Below are 18,921 nucleotides of genomic sequence, written 5' to 3'. Positions count from 1 at the left end.
ATACAAAGTTGTCTAATTAAAAATGTTTAGGCAAAATGGGATTGGACATATTTTTTTAGTCAAATTTGCCGGCCAACGCTCCCTTAAGGGACATGAGCTATATAGAATGTACTCCTTGATGAACATTTGTAGAACCTTGAGGCATTTGAGATGTCTATTTTTTTTTGTCGTTCTCCTTTGAAGAGAGAGAAGAAAGAATGAGAAGTCCAAAAAAATCTTAGAGTTAATATCACGAGTTAGAGTTGTTGTCACATTGGCCTTATAGGCATTGGAGTTTGTCGAAGTTTGTGATGATGGAAGACGAAGAAATCAACAAGTATTGGTGTAGTCAAGTTACATTGGTCAGATCATAATCAGGTGATAATAGTTGGAAAATCATAATCAAACAATCGTGATCAGGAGAATATTATTTTTGAGTGATAATAATTGAGGGATCATAATTAAGCAATGATGATAGAAAGATCATAGTTTGACAACAATAGTTGGATGATTGTGATCAAGTGATCTTTGTTAGAGAACCTTCGTTGGACAACAATGGACAAGAGAAATAGTTGAGCAATGATGGCCAAAGAATCATAGTTGGAAAATAATGGTTATAGAATTATAGTCTGGAGAGAGTGGTATGGAGACCATACCGGGGTGATGGTTGTTGGGTGATCATAGTGGACAATGGTGGTTGAGAGACCGAAGTTAGAAAATGGTTATTCGGTGATCTTAGCTGGTGAGGTTGGTCAAAGGACCATACTTAGTAGACAATGGTCAAGAGAATGTAGTTAGGTGATAGTGGTATGAAGATTGTAGTTCGATGACGATAGTTGAGAGATTGTTTTCTGGTGATGGTAGTTCAGCACCAACGTAGGATGATGGTTGTACAGAGGATTGTAGTTGGGTAATGGTGGTTAGAAAATTGTAATCAGGTGATATTGGTTGGAAGACCAAAGTGATGCACCAATGACTAGAGAACATAGTTGGGAGACAATGGTCGAGAGATTATAGTCGAACATTGGTGGTCAGGGAATGTAGTAGAGGAATAGAGGTTAGAGGGAATATGTCCAACTATGATTGTTTTACAACGGTTTTTTAATTATAGTGGTTCAATGGGGATGATTGGATGGCTGAGCTTTCTTCAATGTCAAGTTAAGGTCCTCCCTCTATTTACTTATGTAGAGAACGGGAGCCTATTTATAGATTTTGAGAATGACTTTTTCTATAATTATACTTAAAATCTAAAACACTTCATCAAATAACTGTTATTGATCACTCAATTATAGACCAATATTTTAGCATCTAAGTGCTTTAATGGTGTCAAAATTAAGCCATCTTGAGAACTTCAGATTTATCTCACCTAGAAGCTATATTTGATAATAAGAATGCAAGATTTAGAGTTCATTTGGTCATCCAACCAATATTCCAAAGTTTCAATTATGCTTTGAAGCTTAATTTGGGCCCATTTGGACTTAAATTAAAACACTTTTGATTGATGGGCTTGTCTCATCGAGACTTTCATTTTCACTATAAATTTGTTAAAATCAGATTTCAAATGATTATGAATGTAATTTAGAATTTTTTTATTTAAATATTACCACAAGATTCATGCTCGATCAAGTAGATTTTTTATGATGTTATCACGTATCAACAATTCTCACTTAATTCATCAAAAATAGCATATCTATGTACATTTTAAATACAAGTACAAATTTAATAACAATACTTTATAGATGAGGAAAGGAAAAGGGAAGGGGAAGGGGATGGGAGGACATGTAAGATTAGCATGTAAGCAGAGCAAATAGGACTTATTTATGTCAATGTTGAGGTCCATGAACTATATTGTATTCAGAGTTGCTATTTGTTTAAAGAGGATATGTGGTCCTTAACAATACTTAAATCATTGCTGAGTTCTCTTCAAACGCATATCAACTACTATTACCAAGCTTTCAACAAGATGCAAATAGGCTGCCCTCATTTCTAGCTTATCAATTGGGTAAATAATAAGGAGAGAACCAAATGAATGACTTGTATTTACCAGGACTTAGCTTTCTCAACTAATTAAGCCTCATTAGTCTTTTAGATTACAAGAAAGTCCATTAATCTTCTTATATAATCTTCAAGCTGGTCAATGCTTTGATCAAGCATTGAATAAGAGCATTGTCAGCACATCGTGTAGTTGAAGACTTAACTATTATATTGCTATGTTCAGAACTAACTGGTGAAAGATGCTTGCCTAATCAGCCAAGCCGTAATCATCCATTTTTTCCACTAAAGCTCTATGGATTGAACAGTTCAGTTAAAGGGTCTATATCATTATTCATAAATACCACTCATTATTCGATCGCAATGCCACTCAGTGCACCTTGGTCGTCTATGGCACTGGCAATTGGTTATTGGTGTGAGTCTTGAATCGGTTTGACAAGCTCTTCTGTTTGATGTTTCCTGTCATCATCTATTAATTAAAAGTTTAAAGATACAGGATGTGATGATGTTCGATACGCCACAAAAAAATAGTCTTGATCCAACATGAATCCGGAAGCAAAATTGAGTTGAAAGCTTTCAAAATTAAATATGGAATCATAGAAACTCCGATTTCAGCAAACTTATCGTCAAATTGAATGTCTAGAAAAGAAGAACCCAACGACACAAAAATCAGTCCAATCTGAGCCGAAATGAGCCCAAATCTAGGGTTCAAAGCAGTTTTGGAAGGTTCAAACTATAATTTGGATTACGAAACAAATCTCAAACGTGACATGATTATATTCGAATCGAGTGTCTCAACAAGACAAATCCAACGAGCCTAAGATCACAAAATTCTGATATCATTAAGGCATTCAAAGAACCAGTAAACGATCAACGATATATCAAGGGGATCAATATCGGCATTCCATTCAAACCACTCACATCTTGACCTTGATCCTCTCCATATTTACAAGTCATACCACTATCAAAAACCTATAAACAGACCCCCATTTTTCACATGAAAGGGGGAGAAGAAAAGATGAAGAGAAGAAGAGAAGGAGAGAGCATAAGGAGTTATCTTGCCGTCGACCACCGCCAGAATTTTTCCTGTTCGTCGACCACCGCCGGACTTCTTCCAGACTTACGCCCGTTCGTCGACCATTGTCGGAGTTCTTCCCAACTTTCGTTCATTCGTCGACCACCGCTGAAGTTCTTCTCGACTTCCGCCCGTTCGTCAACCACCGTCAAAGTTCTTCTCAATTTCTGCTCGCTCGTCGACCAACGCCAAAGTTTCTTCCTTACCACTACTAAACTTTAGCCCATTAGTCAACCATCGTCGGAGTTCTTCCCAACTTCCGCCCGTTCGTCGACCACCACTGGAGTTCTTCTCGACTTTTTCTATTTGTCGACCACTGTTGAAGCTCTTCACGACTTTCGCCCGTTCGTCGACCACCGCCGAAGTTTCTTCCATACTGTTGCCGAACCTCCGCTCGTAAGTTAACCATCCCCACGCTTCCATATGATTCTCCAATATATTGTAATTCCATTGTCTTCAATAAAAGGAGCGAACTAAGCTTTGTAATTCATTTAAATTTAATGGAACTTTCTCATTTGGGTCAGGCCCTATTGTTTTTCCTTTTTCAGATTTTCCACTTTAAAAACTTCCGGTGTTCTTTTCTCTCTCAAATATCTGTTGGTGTGCCGGATTTACATATTTTACTAAGACGCTTTATTCTCTTGCTCTATTACTGTGTATATTCTCGCCCGCAACAATACTAAAGCACGAAAGGCTTTGAGTTGAAAACATGTTTGATCATTACAGTCTCAACTAAATCGTTGAATGAGAGATATAAATGTGTATTTTATATTAAAAGTTTATAAAATATGATGACATGGGAAGGAGCTCATGTGGTGACAACCTACGCAACCTTAAAATAAAAATTTACCAAGTTAATTAACCATTTTGCTTAATGCTACAGGCCTCATAAGTCAAAATTTCAATGACGACTGCACCTAATGAAATCATAAAGCTTTTATGAAGAACATGGCGGTGATCAGGTTCAGTTTTCTATCTGTACAGTAACTACCGTTGATGATCAAATCACCCAGCTTAAAAAACAAACTCCTTCCACGTAAAATTACATCACGGCCAACTTATATGGACAATTAAACCTAAAACATACAGCAGCATTCAGACTAATCAACAATCATAAGACCAAATTCAACAAAGATTAGCTGTCTCTGGCAAATCAAAGGATTATGGAGAATTATTGCATAATAATTATCTCATTAGTGTTAATGACAGCTTAGAGAAAGAATATTATATTTAAATGATCCAATCAGTCGCCAGATTTCTGGTTTGTTGAAGTTGCCAGTGATCAGTTTCCACAAAGGAGAAAAAAGGAACTGAAGATTAGGTTCTTAACAAAGCTAGATTCAGTAGAACTGAGATTCTATTATGTTATGTAACTTCTTTTATACAAGTTTTTTTTATATTGTTTTTTTTCCCTTCCTAATCCCTTCAAATTACCATTACAAAATATTATAAATAGAAACCTGATGTATAATTTAAATTAGGAATAGGAGTAGGGTATTAAAAAAAATTTAAATAACCAAACTATCCAAATAGAATGGCGCAATCCATTGAATGCAACAAACTGTTTGACATATTTAGAATAAACCAAACAGTTTGGCACATTGCTACAGTAATTTTGGACTTTAATTCAGTTGACTACGGTGAATGCACCAAATGATTTGACGTATTCTGAAGAACTAGCCAAATCATCTGGCGCATTCTAAAGAATGCACCAAATGATTTGGCTTATCTGCTTCTTTTTAAATTTTGTTAATCTTTTGCTCCTATTTTTAATTTAAATTAACACCATGATCCTTCTTAAAAAAAATCCTTATCATTATATATTTATTTATTAAAAGATTTTCTATCTCCATTAAATATGTAATAATAATTGGTCTATCATTCCTATTTTTATTATACATCAATTTTAATATTCTCCTTTTCTTGCCAATCAATTTAGTCATTAATCTTAAGCTTTATTTGTGATAACTTTCTTAATGATTTCTAAAGTGACTTTTGATTACAAAAAATTTTTATACTAAAAAGTTACTTTAGAATAAAAAAAAAGCTATCACAAACTAAGCCTTACTTATTACCGCATATTTCTGCATATAAGAAAGCCATCTAATTGAAATTTGATAAAATTTACTTTTATTAATCAAATTATCATCCTTTACATGTTCTGTTAATCAAATTATCATAAAATTTGCCCAAAAATTGTTATACCACATGAAAATATTAATAAAACATTATAGTGAGCAAAAAACCCGTTTATCAGAATCCACACTTAATAAAATCCCACTTTGAGTTTAAAATTTTAATAAATTATCTTAGGCTTCATTTGGGGCGGCTTTCTTAAACATCTTTGAAATTTTTGTACTAAAAAATTGCATTAGAAAGCAATAAAAATACTAACCCAAAATAAAACTTTAATGATCACTTTTGAACACATTTCTATGTGACATCTCCCTGAAATTATTCTCAATGGTTAATCAAGACTTTAACAATAGCCAATCCATCACTACCAAACTTATTAGGGCTATCAATATTTGGCACGACACGAAAACCCGACCCGTTTGAAAAACGGGTCGGGTTCGCAGATTCGACCCGTTTGAAAAAAAACGGGTCGGGTTCGAGTTGACCCGATGGTTTGCCGGGTCAACCTGGAAATCTGTTTAAAATGATTAACCCGACACCGCCAATCCCAGCCAGCCGCGCACCCACCATGCAGTGCACCCGGCCGCGCACTAAGCCAGGCTAGCCAGTCGCACACCCGCGCACCCGTCGCGTCCCACGCACTTGTGCGCCCGAGCACCCAGCCAGCCCGCGTCCCGTGCACCTGCCGCCCCAGCCAACTTTCGTCCGCGTCGCCGCCTGTGTCCGCTCTCGACCACGCACGGTCTCCTTCCCTTGTCGGGTCAACCCGGCAACCCGCCGGGTCGGGTTCGGGTTCGGGTTCGAATATTCGACCCGTTTACCTACCCGAGTCGGGTTAGGATCGACCCGATTGAACCCGGATCAATTCTGGGTTCGACCCGAACCCAACCCGTGACCCGAAATTGACACCCCTAAAACTTATCAACGTGTTGCCCTTTTTTTGCTGAATTTTTGCATATCATATGATTTCCATCTATCAATTAAAAGCCCTCACTTGATAAAAAATTTATTTTGCATTGCAATTTTAAAATGACTATAATTGATTTTCCAAAAACTCTGACTTTTTTTAATACTTGATGTCATTTATTTAATATCATTGTTGTTTTCATGAACTAACCCATAATTGTTTAATCCAACACATTAACACATGATGTTGCATTCAACAATATATATAGTCCACTAACAATTAATATTCACCATCAAGACAACTAACACATCCATATAATTAAAACCTTAAGGGTGCTAACATCAACAAAAAGTTTCTACGTTGTAACACTATGAGCACTTAAATATATGTTAACACCCTCCGAAGCTAATTATGCTACACCTCGTAAATGTGGCATTATAAAAATATTTATAAGAGAGAAATAAAAAGCATAATTGTAAAATGCTTGATTAATTTTTATCAGCAGTAATCACATCAATATTCCTTAAATCTTAAATGATAAATTTAAACACCTATAAAGATGATTTAATAGGCATAACTTGCTACAGCTGAATAAAAGAATCTTAACTTTTGACAAAATTTAATAGAGAGGCTTTTGAAATTGCACAAAGACTCCAACTTTAAGTATAATCCTTACATAGTGGTTTTCTTTCAACCCAATCTGATCAAGATAGATCCTATCGTGTTGAGCTATCATAGGCAAATCTCAATATCTAATTTTGAAATGTTTCATATTCTCTTATCTTATTCATTTCAAACAAATTACAAACTACATAGCTATTAATGTTGACCCTTAAATAAAAAAACGTGCAAAAAAGAGGTGAAATTGATTCGCAACACATCACTTGAATGATCAAACAACCTCCAAGTTTTGAACAGATAGGGCCGCTGTGATCGGAGCTTCGAATTCACTCTAGAGGCCACCCCTCGCGGTCAAATCGGACGAAAATGGTCGAAATCTATGACCAACACCCGCAATTAATGCGCGAAGTTGCCCAAAGGCCCAACTCACCAAAGACACACTTCCTCGTTAACGTTGAAGCCTCTTAGCGATCCACAAGTCCCGATTTTTGTGGTTTGGACCGTCCAGAATTCCCAATCTCACTGCCAAAATTCAACCTTGTCTCAAATTTTTACAGCCTACAGTTGTCGATTTTCGATATGAAATCGACACCTCCACTCATTTGATCCACACAAGTAGCAAACTATAAATTTCTGAGTTCACCTGCCCACTATATTTCCTCAAAGCCATCTACAAACTCACAAACTTCAAACAACACTCTTTCACTCCTTTTACTATTATTATTAATAGTATTACTTATTATTATTTTTTTTTTTTAAAAGAAAGAAGACAAAAGAAGAAAAAAAAAAGCCAAAAAGGGGGTAAAGCGCCACAAAAAAAAAAAAAATATTTGTGCTTTTGTGCCCTGATATTCATGACATTGTCGTCATCGCCTTCCTATTACAAGGTATAATGTTTGCCAAATTTGAAAATCTACAAAAAATCCCATTTTCAATGCTCACGGCACGTAGGGGGACCTCCGATACACACTATTCATAGTGTAGTGGGAAGGAGACTAGTGCAGCGCTTGTGACAAGACGGGTAGGCTCTATGCATGCTCGTTGTAGCATGGCAGGGATAACTTTAAGTACATGTGTACGTGCTTTAGTGCATGTTGGGAAAAGTTGTGTTTTCAAGTAGGTACGTCGAAGATCCATACACACTCTTCATAGGGTGATGAGATTAAAGAAAATTATGATTATGGTGTCGCCCAACACCTACTATACACGCTCTTCGTAGAATAGTGGGAAGGCCTAGCTCCCTGATTTTCTCTTAAATGGGGGAGACGCCAAGAGGCTGTCAAAATTTCAAATGATAGGGGACCTGTACTAAAAAAAATACAGGGAATAAAACTTAAACATATTACATGGAATCAGACATTAAATAAAAAAAAATGAATAATCTTAATTAATATGAAAATGCTAAGTAACGAATCATGATCATCTAAATGAATATCAATAAATAAGCAGAGGACTTGTGCTAAAATCCAAATGAACATAATTTGTTCATAAGTGAATGAATAATAGAGACGTTGACATTTTCACAAGTAACAATACTAACTCCCAATGAATAGGGCAATTATATAAGTTATTGTGCAAACGCCAGCAGGTAACAATGATAATTTCATTTACAAATCATCTAGCAGTACAACTAAAGGCTCATGATGTATACAACAGATTGCTTATAAATGATAACAAAGAATATGTAACAAGCACATTAATCTCCATGTGGCCGATCTTAGCTTACAAATAAATGAACACACAACCTGCAATCGGAGGACAACACACTTGTAATACATATGATCTCCTATGAATTATTATAAGAGATCTGTCATGTATACAACACCCTGCTTACAAGTAGAATGGAAAATTTGTAGTGCAAATGCCACAATTCATCAAAGGACAAGAGCACTAGACCTTCAATTAAATATCAATGGTATTGTACAACCATAAGCAACAATCATCTGTGGGCCATAAAGGACTCTTAATATATCTTTGACAGATTGCTCATAGATGATGGTATTGAAAGATGTGCAAGCAAATATAGCATCTTGCTGATCAATATGTAGGAAGAAGTCAATGGTGCACACAGCTCAACTGATAGTCGATGGTAATATGCAAGAAAATACACTAACTCATCTACAGATGACAGCGTTGGCTACCATCCCACAAGCATATACAAGAAGATTGTAAGAAATGTAATGATATGCTTACAATTGATAATATAAGATTTCAAGGAGTTATCATGTCAATTGGAATGCAAACACCAATAAGTAGCGACATTCGACCATGCAATGAATTGCCATCTAAGAAGTGTTTGAAAACTCTAAAGCAAATGCAGTACCCATACAACTAATGTCACTTTGAATAGAGAAATAATTACATATGAATGATCATTGGTTGATGTATAATGCTCATGCTTGTGGAAGAGGTGTGATAGTTGAAATTCAAAAACAAAGTATGAAAAGCCAACAATAAATGTTGGGATATCCCCACAATCAATTGGATATGTCATGAGTACGATAAATCCTATATAAACACAGGCATACACCTAACAAGCCATCCACAGGAAAATATAGAAGAATTGCAGGAAACGCAAGTATATGCAAGCTACAATAGAAGACCCATCATATTTACTATATGTTATCCGTGAGAAAATACAAAAGGATTATAGAAAATGTAAGCTCCTACGAGCTACTACAAGAGATTAGTTAATGTACGACAGTCTACCTGTATAAATCAATGGGCAACCTATAACACAGCGCTACGCCACCAGGACTGCAACACTCATGCATGTAGATAGAAGGTGTTTACAAATTCCTAAATGAGACCCAACACACTACTTAACAATTCCACCATATCCACAACATGCATACAAGCGGATAAAAGATGTATGCTAATTACAGAACCAAAACCCTGCATATTAACTAGGGTTATTTGTATGGATTATCATTGCAAAAATACCTCTCCTCATGCATAAAAGTATGATTACCCGCATGGACCCCGACGAGCATAATATCATACATGATGAGTGAGGATATTGCACATGTCAATAAATGAACTTAAGTTTGAGCTCAATTATTATATATTGATAGATATGAGTTGGCATGGCTCTAACCTTTTAACAAATGTACGGTCGTGCTTGGTGTCAGCCATGATTTTTATTTTACATATTCATATTAGGTATTCAAGATCTACAGTAAGAAAAAAATCACTAATAAAGGCATAAAATTGTCCAATAAATGTAATCCTATGTTAATAAGTTGGCAGAGTCGATAATGTTCAACCAATAAAGTGAAATTGCCCATAATAACCCTAATGATTGTCATGTTGATAAAAAACCCAAACTAGAGAGGACCATAAACATTTAAAATGCTTCCCAAATTCTCACAAAAATCCCAAAACACTAAAAAATCATCAAAAAAATTATTTAAAATACTCATCCATTCTTTATAACAGTTTGTCGATGTGGATAAATAAAAGTCACTTTAGCTCATAAAGAGCAAATGTCTAATAAAGATTATAACTAGGATTCATTCTTAAATCATCTCTTGTTAGTAAGGACATGTCATGTTTCCTCTAATTGATGGTTTCATTGCCAAATGACACCATATATAAACGATTATGATCGGGACTCTCTAACTGGGTGATTTTGTTGTCAAATGACACAATTATATTATGGTCATGTTTAAAGCTCATATGTTCTCAAATAGCTCCAAATCATTGAGTAATGAATTAATATGATATGATCGATATGAAACAAAATTTTCTATTAGCTAAGGTGGATTCAAAATTTTCCCCCTTAGATAAATATTCACCCCAGTTCTATAAAGTATCATTGGACGAAGCAACCCATGGCTGCCGAAAAGGATCCTTTTGTTAGGTTGGGTTGACTTCCTCCTCTGACTAAGTAAATTATGGATCATGATTGCCCGATATGATGGAGCCATGGGATCTTGATCGGGTCTATCATCATTCTACCCACCATTCGCTTTAAGCCCAAGCTGGTGAATTTCTAATTTTAAATATTAAATTTCCGAATTCTTGAACTCTATTTCTACTATACGTCGGGTACTATGTATTGGTTTGATGATTAGCCTTAATCGAAAGTTCTCTTTTGTTATCGGGAGGAGTAATTAAATATACGGGCTTGCACCTATAAGAAACCTTAACTCATATTATAAAGTCCTTGCAAAATGAGGGTGAAATCTCTGAGTAATATCTTATGCTAAACCCAATCTACCTTCTGAAAATTTTCCTCGTAACTTACTCGTTAAAACTCTCCCAGATGACCTGAAGAAAAGAGAAGGGGCTGTGAATTTTGGAGTCCACAACTAAACATTTACATAAATAAAAATAAACTCATCCACAATATTTCTTTATTACTTACAACCCTTAAAAAAACTTAAGGTTTTTCACATCTATCAAGATATCATCTATCAAATGCAGCTGAATTATTTACAAAGATTTTTCATCTATCTTTTTTTATTTACTCATGATTCTGAGTATTCTATTATGCACCATGAGTCCTTTTACATATCCCTATTAGATAAACATATTACATATCATTGTTCTTTAAAAATAAAAATAAAAACTTTTTGAGCCATCAAACTACTCAAACTTTAGTTTTATGGCCATTATACTTTTCACAACCTAACAGTAGTACTAGTTGTTAAGAAAGAGAGTGCCCTCAACCTTGGGGCAACTATGACAAACTAAAGAACAGTGGTACTAGTTGTTAATAGCCACAATCTTGAAAAAATAATTATGAATGAATTAATCTTGAATTAAGCAATCCACCATATTAAGTGTGAAAACAAAGAGAGTTAATTGGTAGCCACCAATTAAAAAAAAGATTAAATATTATTAATGATAATAAATGAAATTAAAATGAACTCTTAATTAACACCCCTTCAGCATTTTTCTTATTACAAACTAAGCAAGTATGATTAGTAGCTGATTATTTGCTCGCTTTCATTGCCATAAACTACTTTTTGTGGATTCATGGAGTTGTCGTTTGTCTTTATTACACATTGTAACTTTTTTATTTGATCCTTTGATGTAAGTATAAAATTGCTTTAGTTTGTACCATTTATTTTATATAATGAAATTATAATTTTATTGAAAAATATCATGGCCAACTTCTAATCACGTAGCATTTCCAAATCACAAGTATCATTTTGCTCTCTTATATTTTTCTCTAATCCTATGAATAATAAGTTTTGTTGTTGGTTTTTTAAATAAAAATGCTTTTATTTAACCTAACATTTAGTGAAAATGGATCCTATAATTCTATGGTTTTTATTTATTATTTTGTGTTACAATATTTGTGGAATTAGTCATATAAATGTCTCAAAAGATATTGTAAAATAACATTAACGTGTACTAAAGGAATTTATTGTGACATAAAATTGGAGCAAGAAATACATTTTTTGATGCTCTTACATTCCTTATTAATGAATACATCGGTATTTAAATGATAGTTATTTTACAGTTGTGATATTATTTAAAAGTCTCCTCATCTGTTTTTACAACTTCCTCATGCATTGTCTTTGCCTTTTTTGGGTGATGGCCTCTAGCATTCTAGTTCTTGCTCTTTTTCTTGCTTCACTCTGTGTATCTTAGTGGGATCTTTGGCTCATTAGGTTTTATTTTGATTTTTGACTTTAGCTTATCAAGCATTAGTGAGCATTTTATCCCTTCAAAGATTTGTAACTAATTTTTGCTAATTAATATGTAAGCACGAGCGCGCACACACACATTGATATAAATGAATTTAAATGTGTAGTTTCAGCATATTGTGATTTACTTATGTAATACAATTATCTCTTTTTTTAATAGTAGTTGTATTGTACTAGGTCTTTCTCAAGGCATATTTATGTGCATCAATTGACCTTTTTCTTTTGTAGTGTAAATAAAAAAGAAAACAAGGTTAGCACATAGCTTGAGTATGTGTATATAGATACACAATCAACAATGATCATTTAGTGTAGGGCTGTCAATATTTGACACGACACGAAAATCCGACCCGAACCCGGCCCGAAAAATCCGGGCTGTCAATATGAGAGAGTTTGAAAAACGGGTCGGGTTCGGGTTGACCCGACGGGTTGCCGGGTCAACCCACACATGAAGAAGCCTCCTTAATGAAAAAATCGTTAGCGTCGAAACTAATAGAAACTGAATTATCAAAAATAAGTTTGGAGATTGATAGAAGATTGTGAGTAAGTGATGGTACGTGAAGGAGATTGTGAAGATGAAGCTTACTAGGTGTGTTGGGTAAGGGAAGAATTAAGTCTTTGTCCGGAATTTTGAATGGAGAGCGAAGTGCCATTGGCAATGGAGACAAGGTCAGAACTGTGGTATGCCTCAGGGTAGTGAAGATTGTTGCCATCCGGAGTGAGGTGGGTGGAAGCGCCAGAGTCAAGAACCCAGTCTTGATTGACAAATGTAGACAGGTTAACAAGAAGTGTGCAAGGAGGTCTTGAAGCAGTGGGGGCATACTTGAAGTTGCAATGATGCCAACAATTTAGTGCTATGTGATCGATTTTTCCACAAATTTGGCAGGTTGGCCTGGCCGAGGTGGGAGAGGCGGACAGAGTGAGCTGATAGGCGGGAGTGCTAGGTGGAGCCTGCAGGTTCTTGTTCTTGGTAAACCGTTTTTGGCTTCTCCCGCGAGATTGATTGGAGGAGGTGGCGTAAAAGGCAGTTGCTGCCGATCCTGCTGCTGCTTGATCTTAAATAGGTTCTTGTTGTAGGTGAATCTCCTCATTGCAAAGAAGGGAGTAGAAAGTGACAAGATCGATGGGGAGAAGGGAGTTGCAGATGGTGGTTTTAAAAGAATTGTAGGTTGGAGGTAAGCCATTGAGAATGTTATGTATGATGTCTTCTAGATCAATTTTTGATCCGGAGGTAGAAATGTTATCGACGATGGGTTTGATTTGAACAAGATATTGTTGCATGGGAAGATCTTTTGAGTACAATAGCGGTCTATATAACGCGGGAGTGGTGGTAGAGGAGATAATATATGGTAGGATAGATTGGGAAATTGATCTCCCATTATGACTCTTGATACCATGTGAGACGTTTAGCAAGAACGGTGAGAACAGAGAGAAAACGGAGAACTGAACATTGAAGAGGAGAAAAGGAAAACTCATCTCATTATGAGTACAATAACGGTCTATATATAGAGATACAAAGGTATTAACATAAATATAATACAAACAGAGGAATTAAATGCTAACAATCTCGATTATGAGATTCAACTATAGATGTTCATTTCCTATCTCTTTACTACCTAGCATATGTGACCTCCTGCTGGTGATCAAGGGTACATTGCTTTTGGTGGATGTTTAGGTTCAATTTTCAATAATTTTAGATGTAGTTCAATTCTCCAATGGAAGCATTGGAGGTAGCTCAACTAAGTTAATATTTAATTAACTTAAATTAATACATGAGAACGTAAGGTTTACTAAGTGGGTTTGGGTTATCCTAGATCGGTTGACTAAGTGGGTATCTAGTGAGTGTAGAATGTTAGGTCCTAGGTTTTCGACTAGGCTAGGTCGCATTAGGCATAATCAATTAGGCCAACCAAGCAAGGTTGACTAGATTAATCAACAAAATGGGCCTTGAGAAGTTGGGTATGTCCTAAGGATCGATCCTAATGATCTGCATGGGCCAACCTATGTTGCCTTATAATTAATAAATTAACCTAATTAATTGACTAAAAAAATTTAATCAACACCTAGTTGACTAGATAGCCTTAGGTTGACCTAATTGGACATAAGTGGATCCTAGAGGTCAAGTACCAAGGGATCCCAAGGGCTATGTTAGCCTTATATTGGGTTACAACTAGAAATCTAATCATGAGGTGGCATATATTTGACTAAATTTGGGAGTATTAAACCTATGGTTGACATGAGGCCAAGTTGGTTGACCTATGACAACATAGGTTGGTCCCTAAGGTCCTGAATCATGATAATGAATCTTATAATATTTGATGAAGGATAGATCAAGCTAGCCTATGATCAAGAGGATACTACTTAGGTTAACTACTAGGTAGCTAGGAAACCCATTGGGTCAAGGACTAGTCCAGGCCAAGTCTGAGGAGTCTTAGATCTGTGAGGGTAGTCTTTGGGAAAGCATAGGGATGTTATGTTCAATGTATGGTGATTGAGATAGTTTAGATCATAGAATGGTTAGGAATTGGCATAATATTTATTTAGTCTAACCTAAGTCTCTCTACTGTGAATGTGTTTTACACAACTAGGAGAATATTCTATTAACATATGCTATAGTATCAAAGATGGACTAGTAAATTAATATGAATAAGATCAAGAGATGGGAACTATGTCCAACCTATGAGAAGTGATACGACGTGGAAAATTAACTAAGTGTAAAATGTGTGTATTGTTTAAACTAATGACCCGATCGAGAAGAATCACGTATGCACTGCACCAAAAATAAAACAAACAGTTTCCACTCAATCATGTGCTTTCACAACAACACTAATTATCACATACTTAAAGTTTGAAGGCCTGAGAAGCAATGTATCCTAAAATGTCTAAAAATATTACCCTAAAATTTTTTAATTTCAATCATATAACATGGGCTAAAGTGCAATATTTGCCTTTATAAACATATTGTTCATGAATATATTTTTATATTTTACCATATACCATATAACTTTAATATTTAAGGATGAATTTATTAAAGTTATTGAAATAATTTGTTACCATATAAAGATTAGAATGTTTCTACTAATTATAGTAGGAATTCATATTATTATTATTATTATATTATATCATCATTATTATGGATATCTTTATTTATTGGCCTCTTCAATTACTTATATACAAGGAGTCATATATCAAAATATTATTTAGTTCAATAATAACTACTATAATTTCAGCTTTTTAACAAAATTATCATTATTCAATTCATCCACTCTACAAATTTGCATTAACTCCTAACCCCCACCTCATTCGCATTCCTGTTTTGGACGATAAACACTCTCCCTTGAGCCAAGAAGGCAATTGCATCTTTAAAAAGCTTCTCCTCTCCCTTACCACATCACCTTCTCAAAGCTCCCTTACAAACCCATTTGATCATGGAGAAGGTCGTTTCAGTATACTGTGACTGCTGTGGATTTAAAGAAAAATGCACTCATGAATACATAAGCCAGGTGAAGGCTAACTTTGAGGAGAAATGGCTTTGTGGAATCTGCTCTGAGGCTGTGAGGGAAGAGATGATGAAAGGAAATAGAACAATTGAGGATGCTTTGAAAGCTCTAATGTCTGTTTATAGAGAGTTAAAAGCAAAAAATGCAAGTATAGCAAATGGTAGTTGGTCAGGTGATCGCTCAGCTTCGACTTCGTCGTCATCCATAGATGAAAATGAAGCGGAAGAGCTCAATGAAGAAGAAGCAGGAGAGATAAACGAAGAAGCAGCCGAAGAGATAAATGAAGAAGAAGAAGGAGAAATAAATGAACAAGCAGCCGAAGAGATAAATGAAGAAGCAGCCGAAGAGATAAATGAAGAAGAAGAAGCCGAATATATAAATGAAGAAGAAGCGGGAGAGATAAATGAAGAAGCATCCGTGGAGATAAATGAAGAAGAAGAAGCAGGAGATATCTCCTGTTATTTTCAGTGCTCATTGCATGTTGAATAAGAAAGGTTTCTTAGTTTTGGTTAGCCCTTTCAGTGGCAAATACTTAATTTTGAATAGCCTACGGTTCCTTTGGTTTTTGAATTGCCTAAGCTCTCATCGATTTTGCTTTTATAGCGCATATATAATTATTCGAAAAAGAATTCTGATTTATATGCATAAATTTTTATAATATGTGATTGCATATGCATATTAGTAAGTTATTTAGTAATTCATATTTTTATTTGGGAGAATGAAAATTTTATTTTATATGCCAAAAGCATATCTACAAGTTAATTATACTAAGTAGTCATAGGCATGTAAATAGTTGTGTTTGAGCACGCATGTTGTGAGTTTATATTAAGCTCATTCGAGTTTTTAATTTGTCAATATATGCTTGCATTCATTTTTTATTTTCATTCTCAAAAATAAATCTCCGCTTTCTATATAATCATCGCCCATCCTCTGAGATTGAAGAGAGGTCAACTTCTCAAAAACTCCAATAGCTCCTTCATAGCACAATTGTTAGACCATCGTCTTACCGTCGTTGTAGGATCAATTAGGCCACCTAACCATTGTCTTTGGACAATTGCCATAAGAGCCCACTTTCAAACCCCACTCGATTGCCGTCATAAGACCTTGCCCAATAATCATCGTACGTCAGACCGCCATTGTCAAACCACCACTTAACCATTATTGTTGGACCACCACTATCAAACCACCGCTTGACCTCTATTGTTGGATCACAACTCGATTGTCATCAGAACATTACTTGATCACCACCTATCCATTGCTGTCCAACATTTTTGCCATCAGATGACTACCATTTGTAGGACCATTATGTTCCGACTTCTATCTTAGATAAGGGTTGTCGTTGGATGTAACATTATCAAATTGTTGCAGCTCGATCTCCATATTGATCTTTAGATTACTGGTGCTCGACCTCTTACTTAGGACCACTTATGTCCAACCTTTATCATCACCATGACCACACCATTGTCGTATTGTCATCCCTCCACCGCAACCATCCGATTACCTCTCATCCTATACCGACACTATAATATATTTTACCAACAACTCAAACTCTTATAATCATGCTTTCTCAATTTTAGGAGGATGAGTATATTTGTAATCACTACTAAAGGAAAGTATTTTGGTTGGACCCTGTCGTTTTGCCCTTGAGTTTTAACATAAAAACTATTTTGCTAATTTCACTCATCTTTTTATGTGTGGGATCTTCATATAAAGTTAGAGTATAATACTCTCTCATACTACTCCGGTGAAATTATTAGCATGTAATAATTTGACATCATATATGAGAATAATTCAACTATTGTAAGCCGTATGAACACCTATTTTATAGCTAATAGGCATAATAGTCCCAACAACAAAGCATCCTACTTCAGTGCTTCATCACTCATCAGTATATTGACTGCTCCTTAAACTAAGGACTCCATGCATGCCTTTGCCACTTTCTACTTCCACAAGCTTAAGGGTTCATTAGATTTGTCCCTAAACAGTTACATTCTCAAATTAGAAAAATCTGATAATGAAACCCTTCATCTCATATGGAGGACTCGAGAACTAGCACAGACGTAGCGTCAAGAGACCGACTTCCCTCAGGATCAACTACCTGTTGAAGTTGTTCAACTTGAGAACATGCATAAATATCTTCCTTTACATCATACATGGAACAATCTATTATGTCCCAATATCTGGTTAGACGAAATTTTTTCTTATACATATTTTTGTCTTTAATGTTTAAAAATATAGAGCCTTTCTATATCATCAAATAGATAGTAATAACAATAACAATATTCTTTTATTTACTATATAAGACAAAAAATTGTGATTGGTATACTCAACAATCATGGTCAAATCTCTCTTTCTACTCAATAATATATATTTATCATGACCGTCAAAATAACGTGTATGTAAAGTAAACATATCTAATTTGGGTCCTAATTGATATCAGAAATATCTACTAATAAAAATCTTATCTTTTTCAGAAATTAATATATGAAAATAAAATAGGAGTGAACAGCACTTGCTTAGCAGGTTACTTAAAACCTATTATAGAATTCAATATACATATAAAATAACTTGTATATTAGTATAACATTGTATGAACAATAAAACATGTTCATAGTAAACTAACATGATACTTATATCATATCTTATAACTATCAAATATGTGTTAGCAATAGGTATATATATTAGAAATAACAACATTAGTGTTCTTTTGAATATGATGTGAGGAATACAATTATATGAAATTAAAGGAAATAATATATGATGTTTATTTTAAATATTTAATATTTTTTCAGTGTCTTACTATGTCTTCACTTTCAATTATAACTCTATTTGTTCATATTTTCAATTCACCCCCTTTTAACTTTATTTCCACTTACACCTCTGCTTGATCATATTTACCATATGCCTCTTATAACACTATTTTCACTTATACCTAAACTTATTCATATCACATTTGTTGAAGCTATCAAACATACAAATGGAAAATTATATAGGTGCACATGCCCTTAGAACTCCACTTGAATGCACATAATATTTCCACCACCAACGACCTGC

At 34.9% G+C, this 18,921-nt stretch overlaps 2 protein-coding genes across 2 annotated transcripts in view; one reads left to right on the top strand and one right to left on the bottom strand.

The window, feature by feature from the left end:
- The first annotated feature begins 15,795 nt into the window (after positions 1-15,795).
- LOC110105989 (acidic phosphoprotein-like) lies at positions 15,796-16,356 on the top strand. The gene has a single exon (XM_020835690.1). The coding sequence runs from the start codon at positions 15,796-15,798 to the stop codon at positions 16,354-16,356; it is 561 nt and encodes a 186-aa protein (XP_020691349.1).
- Positions 16,357-17,896: 1,540 nt separating this feature from the next.
- The window catches only part of LOC110105990, a 5,285-nt gene continuing 4,260 nt past the window's right edge, over positions 17,897-18,921 (bottom strand). The window contains exon 2 of the mRNA XM_028701244.1: positions 17,897-17,965. Coding sequence (XP_028557077.1) covers positions 17,897-17,965 — 69 coding nt within the window. The remainder of the gene's footprint in view (positions 17,966-18,921) is intronic.

The sequence above is a fragment of the Dendrobium catenatum genome, unplaced genomic scaffold (genome assembly GCF_001605985.2).
Source record: "Dendrobium catenatum unplaced genomic scaffold, ASM160598v2 fragScaff_scaffold_9, whole genome shotgun sequence".
NCBI classification, from domain to species: domain Eukaryota; kingdom Viridiplantae; phylum Streptophyta; class Magnoliopsida; order Asparagales; family Orchidaceae; genus Dendrobium; species Dendrobium catenatum.
The sequence above is the reverse complement of the archived record's forward strand: the minus strand, read 5'-3'. Positions and strand labels throughout refer to the sequence as shown.